The 10,136-nt window shown below is 47.3% G+C and overlaps 2 protein-coding genes across 2 annotated transcripts; one reads left to right on the forward strand and one right to left on the reverse strand.

The window, feature by feature from the left end:
• The first annotated feature begins 239 nt into the window (after positions 1–239).
• LOC133229778 (olfactory receptor 6Z7-like) lies at positions 240–1,279 on the forward strand. Its single transcript, XM_061386523.1, has one exon. It carries the CDS (start codon positions 240–242, stop codon positions 1,212–1,214), a length of 975 nt encoding a protein of 324 aa, XP_061242507.1. The 3' UTR covers positions 1,215–1,279.
• Positions 1,280–6,092: 4,813 nt separating this feature from the next.
• LOC133229505 (olfactory receptor 6Z7-like) lies at positions 6,093–7,040 on the reverse strand. Its single transcript, XM_061385870.1, has one exon. It carries the CDS (start codon positions 7,029–7,031, stop codon positions 6,093–6,095), a length of 939 nt encoding a protein of 312 aa, XP_061241854.1. The 5' UTR covers positions 7,032–7,040.
• Positions 7,041–10,136: the final 3,096 nt, after the last annotated feature.

Consider the following 10,136-nt stretch of genomic DNA (forward strand, 5'->3'; position numbering starts at 1 on the left):
TACAGGCTCATTCAGGATGAGTGTCTTCTCTATGATTACAGATGTAGCAAGCACAGTGTTAAGCTTCCTGTTTCCAGTTTTGTGATTTCCCAATTGCTCCTTGCTGTGCTCCTGACGACGGTCAGGCTACAGCAAAGCAGCTTTGTCTCAACAGCCCCTAACTGCATATGCTCTTCCTTGCTGGCCAATTTATTTCTGATGGATTATGGCCTCTAAAAGCCTGTTTCTTCCTTACTTAGATGGAGAGGGCTCTGTACTTGGGCAATATGTCTGGAGTGCAAGAGTTTATCCTGCTGGGTCTGTCTGCCAGGCAAGGCGTGAGGGTCGTGGTGCTTGCCGTCTTCCTGCCCCTCTACCTGCTGACCCTCCTGGAGAACGCCCTCATCATCTTCCTCGTCTGCAGCCACACCGAGCTCCACAAGCCCATGTACTTCTTCCTGGGCAATCTGAGCTGCCTGGAGATGTGCTACGTGTCAGTGACCATGCCCAGCCTGCTCTCGGGGCTGTGGACGGGACCCTATCACGTGCCCTTCACAGCCTGCCTGATTCAGCTTTTTTTATTCATCTCCCTCATTAGCACCAAGTGTACCCTCCTGGCCTCCATGGCCTGTGACCGCTACGTGGCCATCTGCCACCCACTGCGCTACCCGCTGCTCATGCGGCCCCAGGTCTGCCTGGGCTTGGCCGGGACTTCGTGGCTTGGTGGGCTGCTGGTCTCGGTGGCCAAGACAGCGTGCATCGCCAGCCTGTCCTACTGCGGCCCCAACGTCCTCAACCACTTCTTCTGTGACGTCTCCCCGCTGCTCAACCTGTCCTGCACCCACGTGGCCCTGACCGAGCTGGTGGACTTCCTCTCGGCCATCGTCATCTTCTGTGGGACGCTGCTGGTCGCCCTGGCCTCCTACTCGGCCATCGGGGTGGCGGTGCTCCGCATGCCTTCGGCTGCCGCCCGGCGCAAGGCCTTCTCCACCTGTGCCTCCCACCTGGTGGTGGTGGGCATCTTCTACTCGGTGGCCCTCTTCATGTATTCCTGCCCCAGCCGCGTCGAGTCCACTGACCTCCACAAGCTGCTGTCAGTCATCTACACGGTGGTCACGCCTGCCTGCAGCCCGGTGGTCTACTGCCTGAGGAACAGGGAGGTCCACGCGGCCCTGTGGAGAACCCTCCACCCCCACAAGGGCTCCTCAGTGAGAACTGACATCTCCCGCTCCTGACTTTAAAACTTTCATGGCCAAAACAGACACACACACACACGCAACTTCCAAAGCCAAATAGAAACCCAGAGGGAAGTATTTGCAATATAGCATACAAAGGATTCTTTAAATAAAGGAGAAACATATGAAAACTCGAGAGAAAAACAAAATGAAAATCATCATGAACAAGCAGATTCTTGAAGGAAACACGTAGGTGGCTGATAACCTACCCCCCAAATGTGCGTCCTCTCCAGTAATCCAAGAAATGGAAATTTACTCCTTGCTCACTGAAAAAAGATAATGTAATATTTAAACTTAAGTACAAGTTTTTATTGTTACATTGTGAAATTTGGAATAAACATTATTTTATTGAAAATTTTTGCAAATACTGCAAATGCCCACCAACATGAAATTATTTAAATGTTACGTTATATGTTGTGCTGTGCCGTGTTTAGTCGCTCATTCATGTCCAACTCTTTGTGATCCCATGGACTGTAGCCTGCCAGGCTCGTCTGTCCATGGGACTTCTTCAGACAGTAATACTGGAGCAGGTTGCCATGCCTCCAGGGGATCTTCCCAATCTAGGGATCGAATCCAGGTCTCCCACATTGCAGGTGGATTCTTTACCATTTGAGCCCCCAGGAAAGCCCATGAATACTGGAGTGGGTAGCCTATCCCTTCTCCAGGGGATCTTCCTGACCCAGGAATTGAACCAGGGTCTTCTGCATTGCAGGCAGATTCTTTACCAGCTGAGCTACCATGGAAGCCAATTATGTTATATATACAGTGTGAAATCACATGTATTCATTAAAGAGATTAAACTAGATACTGTCATGGAGAGATGATATGTTGTTGAGTTAAACATGAAAGAAGCAATATAAAAATATGTCAAAGATTTGTAAAACAATAATAATAAATAGACTAATTGTAGTAGTTATTTAAGTTAATATTTTGCCTAGAAAGTTGGACCATAAAGAAGGCTGACTGTGAAAGAATTGATGCTTTTGAAATGTGGTTTTGGAGAAGACTCTTGAGAGTCACTTGGACTGCAAGGAGATCCAACTAGTCCATCCTAAAGGAAATCAGTCCTGAATATTCACTGAAAGGACTGATGCTGAAGCTGAAGCTCCAATACTTTGGCCACCTGATTCGAAGTGTGGACTCACTGGAAAAGACCCTGATGTGGGGAAAGAGTGAAGGCAGGAGGAGAAGGGGGTGGCAGAGGGTGAGATGGCTGAACGGCATCACTGACTCAGTGGACATGAGTTTGAGCAAACTCTGGGACATGGTGAAGGACAGGGAAGCCTGGTGTGCTGCAGTCCCTGGGGTCACAGAGTCAGATACAACTTAGCTGAACAAAACAATAATGCCTAGAAAAAGGGCTTTCCAAGTGCCTCAGTGGTAAAGAACCTGCCTACCAATGCAGAAGGCACAGGAGATGGGGGTTCAATCCCTGGATTGGGAAGATCCCTTGCAGAAGAACTGGAAACCCACTCCAGTTTTCTTGCCTGGGAAATCCCATGGACAGAGGAGCCTGGTGGGCTACAGTCCATGGGGTTGCAAAAGAGTCAGACACAACTGAATACTCACACAGGGTCTTAGAGGATATCTAGAAAGGGATCCGAAAAGGTGTATATCAGTTATTAGCCGTGTTTTTAGGCGAGAGGCCTCAGAGGACTTGTATTTTCTATTTTATACATTTGAATATTTTGCAATTTTCTAGGATTACCTTTATAATTGAAAAAAATAAGCATATTATGAGAGAAAACAGAAATTCCAAGAATGAACTTCTGTAGAATGACCTACTCATCATATTAGCATATTTTTATTTTTATTTTAAGTAATAAAAATTCATGCTGACAGAGCCTCAAGAGAACTGACCATGTTCTTGTGCGGTTTGTGAGAGTTAATGTCGGTGTGTTTTAGAAGGGCAGTTTACTAATAAATAACAAAAAGTCTTGAGGGTCTGCATGGCCTTGCATTCATTAATTCTACTTTGGGAATTTATCCTGGAGAAGAAAGGGAAAGATATGGGTGAAACTGACCCATTACAGGGCCTTCTCTGGTGTTCCAGTGGATAAGACTCAATGTTCCCGATGTAGGCGGCGTGGGTTCAAACCCTGGTCAGGCAACTAGATCCCACATGCTGCAGCCAAGACCTGGTGCAGCCATTAAAGAAAACATGTTTGAAAAGTTGACCTACACTGTCACCCATTCTAGACTGTTTGTGCACAAATAACCCAATGCTGCTGCTGCTAAGTCGCTTCAGTCATGTCCGATCCTGTGCAACCCCATAGACGGCAGCCCACCAGGCCTCCCCGTCCCTGGGATTCTCCAGGCAAGAACACTGGAGTGGGTTGCCATTTCCTTCTCTAGTGCATGAAAGTGAAGTTGCTCAGTTGTGTCTGACTCTTAGCGACCCCATGGACTGCAGCCTACTACCCAATAGTCCATCCCCCAAAAGGCAACAGAAATGGCCAATAAACTGTGGAATAATGTTCCACCTTCACCTCTACTAAAGAAATGAAACCCAATGTAGTGGAATGAAAGCTGGTAGCGGAACATTTTTTAATATGCTCACAGCACCTTAAAAGGAAATCCTCTGAGAAAACGCAGTGTTGGTTGGACGTGGGGGCAAGTTACCCTCCCAGACAGCTGTGGGTATGTAGATTGAGGCCTTGTTTCTGGAAAGCAATTTGCTAATATTTATCAATTTTTGAATGCACATGCACTTTGACATGGCTGTTACCGTTTTTATCTTCATGCTCTAGATTTTGAATAGCCTTGGATTCTGTTTGCCAAAATTTCCAGCCCTCTGTCCTCCAGGCTCTTTCTGCCTGGGTGGGATGATGTGAGTGGCCAGTCCTAGACCAAATCACTTAATCCCTGGCATGTTAACCTGGAATGCTACCAGAATCATTCTCATACATGTATTTTTATAGGTCAGTGTTTTAATCTTCCTGTGAGAAATCTGCAGAAGTGGAGATTCAGCGTCAAAGTGTCAAAGGCAAAATTCAAATACCAGTTTGTTCTCCAAGAGGGTTTCAGCAATTTATGCCTCCACCAGCAGTCTATGAGAGGGAATTAGCACGTCTCAAAGCCAGCTCAGCTGTTAGTTGCTCAGTCGTGTCTGACTCTGTGATCCCCCATGGCTCCCAGGCTCCTCTGGAATCCCATGGAATTCTCCAAGTTAGAATACTGTATTGGGTTGTCATTCCCTTCTCCAGGGGATTTTTCCAACCCAGAGATCGAACCCTTGCACTGCAGGCAGATCCTTTACCGTCTGAGCCACCAGGGACACCCCAACCTCAGCTCAGCTTTAGGTCTTAACAGTCTCTTGAATCTTTCCTGATCTGATACAGTGATGGTAAACATCATAACTAGCATGTTTGCTGAGTATTAAGGAGATTTATTAGATTCATTGGTCATTTGCATGATCTAATCTATAAATTGCCATTTATAATTGCCCTGCTTACCCTGACATACATGTATTCTGAAAGTAGAACATCGGTCACTTTGAAAGAGCTTGACAGTTCTTTAAAAAGTTAAATATAGCATTAGCGTGTGTGCTGCGTGCTAAGTCACTTCATTTGTGTTCGAATCTTTGTGAGCCTATAGACTGTAGCCCACCAGGCTCCTCTGTCCATGGGATTTCCCAGGCAAGAATACTGGAGTGGGTTGCCATTTCCTTCTCTAGGAGATCTTCTTGCCCCAGGGATCGAACCCACATCTCTTATGTTTCCTGCATTGGCAGGCAGGTTCTTTAGCATTTGCACCAGCTGGGAAGCCCCTAGCATTAGTATACAACCCAGCAATTCCACTCCTAGGCATATACCCAAGAGAAAAGAAAATGTGTTTCCACAGAAAGGGTGGTATAAAAATGTTTACAGCAGCACCATCCCTAACAGCTAAAAAGTGAAAACAACGCAAGTGTCTTTCAACTGAGGAATGAGCAAACTAAATATAATGGAATATTATGAAACCATAAAAAGGAATAAAGTACGGAAGCATGCTGCAATATGCACAAACCTTGAAAATATGCTAAATGAAAGAAGCCACAATTAAAAGTCCACGTATTATCTGATTTCAATTACGCAAAATGTCTAATCAGGCATTAGACATTTTAGAGACACATTAGAGAGAAAGATGAATGATTTCTTAGGGCTGGGGGGTGGAATAGGGGATTGGGAGTGACTTCTGGTGTGTACAGATTTCTTGTTTAAAACGTTGGAATATAATCGCTTTACAAAGCTGTGTTGGTTTCTGCTGTCCAGCAGCGTGGATCAGCCATATGTATACATATATCTGCTCCCTCTTGAACCTCTCACCTCGCACCCCACTCCACCAGGTCATCCCAGAGCACTGAGCTGAGCTCCCTGTGCCACACAGCACCTTCCCACCAGCCACCTGTCTTACTCAGGATGCTGTTCATATGTCAGTGCTACTCTCTCCATTCATCCCACCCTCCCCTTTGCCCCTCTGTGCCCACAAGTCCATCCTCTACATCTGCATCTCTATTCCTCCTCTGGAAATAGTCTCATCTGCACCATTTTTCTAGATTCCATATGTATGCATTAAGGTACAATATCTGTTTTTCTTTTTCTGATTTACTTCACTCTGTATGACAGACTCTCGGTTCATCCAGATCACGACAAATGACCTGATTTCATTCCTTTTCATGGCTGAGTAATATTCCATTGCACATCTGTACCACATCTTTATCCGTTCATCTTGGTGGTGATGAAAATGTCCTGGAGTCAGATAATGGTATGGGTTGCACAACATTGTGAATGTGATAAATAGCCACTGAATCATACATTTTCAAAGGAAGAAGTGCATGCTGTGTAAATATCAAGTATCGACAACTTGAGTTCTCCACCATGCCTTAGCTGGTCAGCCTCAGGACCCACGCAGAGCTCTACGGAAAGCTGCCTGGACCTCCCTGTTCCGCAGGCAGTAGATGACTGGATTGCACATGGGCGTGGCCACCGTGTAGACGACCGACAGCACCTTGTTGAGGTCCATGGCCTCTATGCGGCTGGGGCGAGCGTAGATGAAGAGGGCTGCCGAGTAGAAGATGCCCATCACCACCAGGTGGGAGGCGCAGGTGGAGAAGGCCTTGCACCGGGCAGTTGCTGATGGCATGTGGAGCACGGCCCTGCCAATGGCCACATAGGAGGCTATGGCCACCAGGAGGGAGCCCCAGAGGATGATGATGGCTGAGAGGAAGTCCACCAGCTCGGTCAGGGCCACGTGGGTGCAGGACAGGTTGAGCAGCGGGGAGATGTCACAGAAGAAGTGGTTGAGGACGTTGGGGCCGCAGTAGGACAGGCTGGCGATGCACGCTGTCTTGGCCACCGAGACCAGCAGCCCACCAAGCCACGAAGTCCCGGCCAAGCCCAGGCAGACCTGGGGCCGCATGAGCAGCGGGTAGTGCAGTGGGCGGCAGATGGCCACGTAGCGGTCATAGGCCATGGAGGCCAGAAGGGTGCACTCTGTGCAGATGAGGGTGATGAAGAAGAAGAGTTGGGTCATGCAGGCTGGGAAGGGCACGTGGTAGGGTCCCATCCACAGCCCCACGAGCAGGCTGGGCATGGTCACTGACACGTAGCACATCTCCAGGCAGCTGAGGTTGCCCAGGAAGAAGTACATGGGCTTGTGGAGCTCGGTGTGGCTGCAGACGAGGAAGATGATGAGGGCGTTCTCCAGGAGGGTCAGCAGGTAGAGGGTCAGGAAGACGGCAAACAGGACTTCCCTTGTTTCTGGGCTCATGGAGAAGCCCAGCAAGACAAATTCCTGGACCCTCGTCACGTTGCCCGACTCCAGGGACCTCTCCATCTAAGCACAAAACACACTGCGAAGTAGTTCACAAAGCTGTCTCTGTACACCTTGCCTCACCCAGATGCAAGCCATCATGCGCTTGGGTAAATGAGACACCCTCTTCTCTGGCCTCCCTGATTCCATTCTTGCTGCTACAATGCTCCAAGAAGTAGCTAATGGAGCCTTTGAAAAGCACCGTCCTCTAGGGTCACTCCTCTGGTTAAAGCTTTTAATCTCTCCCCAGTTATTCTTAGAATAAACCTCATGTTCCACATCAAACTTTGCCAGTTGCTTCAGGTCTTTTGGGGGGGGGGGGCGGTGGAGAGGGCTTTTTCAAAATTAATTTTGTATTGGAGTAGACTCGCCTTACAGTGCTGTGTTATTTTCTACCGTACAACAAAGTGAATCAGCCATGCGTGTACAGACACTCCCTGCCGCTTGGACGTGCTTCCCAGTCAGGTCTCCACAGAGCACTGAGTGGAGTTCCCCACGCTATACAGTGGGTTCTCGTCACTCATCTCTACGCACAGTATCAATAGTGGATATGTGTCATTCCTAGTCTCCCAGCTCCTCCTACCCCACCACTCCACACGCCCCTTTGGTATCCACATTTGTTATCCATGTCCGTCTCTACTTCTGCTTTGCAAATAAGATCATCTGTCCCATTCCCCTGTATTCCATGTACTTGTGTTAATATACGATATTTGTTCTCTTTCTCGCTTGCTTTACCCTGTGTAACAGTCTCTAGGTTCAGCCCCATCTCTACAAATGACCCTCTTTCATTCCTTTTTATGACCGAGTACCAGTCCATCTGTGTGCGTGCACCACATCTTCCTTATCCATTCCTCTGTGGACAGACACTTGTAGCTTCCATGTAGCGCCTGTTGCTACAGTGAACAATGGGGGGTGCACATGTATTTTGAATTGTTTTTCTCTGGGTATATGCCCAGGAGTGGGATTGCTGGGTCATATGGTGGCTCTATTTTTAGTTTTTTAAGGAACCGCCATACTGTTTTCTCAGTGGCTGTATCAGTTTTAACTCACGTCATGGTTCCTCTTCTTCCATCCATCAAAGCCCTACAGGGACGCTTCCATTTCCTCAAATGTTGCAAGGTCCCGCCAGCCTTAAAGAATTCCCACATGTAGTCCCTTTTGTCTGGAACACTTTCTCCCCCTTCCTGCTTTTCCCATTTCTGGGAATCCTAGACATCTTTGGCATAATTTTTCAATGTCTTGTCTTCAGATAAGCCTTCCTTAAAAAATTCTCTATCAAACCGTGTGCCTTTATTTTCTATCCATGTATTACAAACCAACTGTTATCATTTTGAATTACTTGTGTGTTTGTTCAGTTATTCAGTGTGTCTCCAACTGGGTTGTAAGCCTGGGGGAAGGAGCTGGGTCTCTCTCACTCAGAACTCTACCCTGGAGGCCTGGCAAAAGAGCACGTTGCCCGGTACGTTCCAGGTACGCAGTACACGTTTATTTAACGTGTGATGGATCAAGGGTGGGTTTAAGGGCACCGCATCTTCTGGGAGGTGTAGAACCCCAGGATGGGGTGTTGGCCGAGCGCACCTGATCTCGGCCCTGGTGGTGTGTCTTCGGGTTCTGGTGGTTGTTGATGGAAGGGAGCTGACACAGTGTGGGCGGAAGAATACACACCTTGAGGCAGGACTCCTGCCTTGTCTGCTCATGTCATCCCAGAAACATCTCGGGAGTGTCGACATATACTCTGCCCAGTACAGAGTGGGCACGAAGACAAACAGACGCGGCTGTCTAATAGCACTTCTCCCTGCTATGAGTGTGTGCGTGTGTTAGTCACTCAGTAGGGTCCAGCTCTTTGTGATCCCACGGACTATACCCGCCAGGCCCCTCTGTCCATGGGATTTCCCAGAATACTGGAGTGGATTGCCCTTTTCCTTCTGCAGGGGATCTTCCCGACCCAGGGTTCGAACCCAGGTCTCCTGCACTGCAGGCAGATTCTTTCCCACTAAGCCACCAAGGAAGCCCGGCTTTCTAGCTAAGTATCCCTTATTGGCTAAACTTGGGCGAGTTACCTAACCTGTCCTACCCTCAATAGACTTTCAAGGGAAAAAAAGAAGATACATTTAATTAGCTTCATCTCAGATGATCTAATATCTGCATCATTAAATAAAGTCAGATAGACCTGGATCTGAACATTCAATCTTCCACCAAATAGCTGTGTCCATGGGGTCGCAAAGAGTTGGACACGACTTAGCAACTGAATGACAATGACTGACTAGCCGTGAGATTTAGACAAGCTACAGGTTCTTGTAAAACCTCATTAGCAAGTTGGGGATAATTTTAGTACTTACAGAGTACTCATAGGGTTGCCGTGTATCAGGTTTCTGACACAGGGCACACAACCGATGCTATCTGTTAATATTAAATAGTATGCCAGGGGCTTTCTTGGTGGTCCAGTGGTTATGGCTTCATGCATGCTTCCACTGCAAGGGGGTGTGGCTTTGACCCCTGGTCAGGGAACTAAAATCCTGCATACAGTGTGGCCCCCCCAAAAAAATTAAAACTAAATAAATAGTATGCCATCCAAATATAGGTATCATCTCTCATTAATTATTACTAATGAATAATAATTGAGTGAATAAATGAATTAAAATAATAATAATGAATAATAATTGATAATTATTAATTAACAATCTCAATAGATATACATTACTTCACCAACACAGGCTGCGACCATTCTGTGAGTGAAGTGTTACATGCTGTGTTTTGCAGATTGGGAACTAAAGCTTGGAGAGGTGAAGAGACTTGCTCAGGGTCGTACCTGGGTCTCTCTAGTCCTGAAGCCAGAGATCATTCCTCTAGACTCTGCCGCTTCTCCGTGTGAAATGACTCGCATGTGCTTGAACCTGAACCATGAAGTTGTCCTTTGCTCTGACCTCCAAACTGGATTTCAGTCCTGGCTTAGTCACGTAACCCATTCTCACAGAGGAAGCACCCATGCACACAGCAAGAGAGGGCAGAAATTTGATGAACGGGTATCTGTTTGCACAAGCAAGGGCTGGGGAAACCTCTGACATTTTAACTGAGCCTTGAAGGGTTCTGAAAGTTAGAAAACAGATACAGTGATGGGCAACCCAGGGA

This window comes from Bos javanicus, chromosome 18 (assembly GCF_032452875.1).
Source record: "Bos javanicus breed banteng chromosome 18, ARS-OSU_banteng_1.0, whole genome shotgun sequence".
NCBI lineage: Eukaryota > Metazoa > Chordata > Mammalia > Artiodactyla > Bovidae > Bos > Bos javanicus.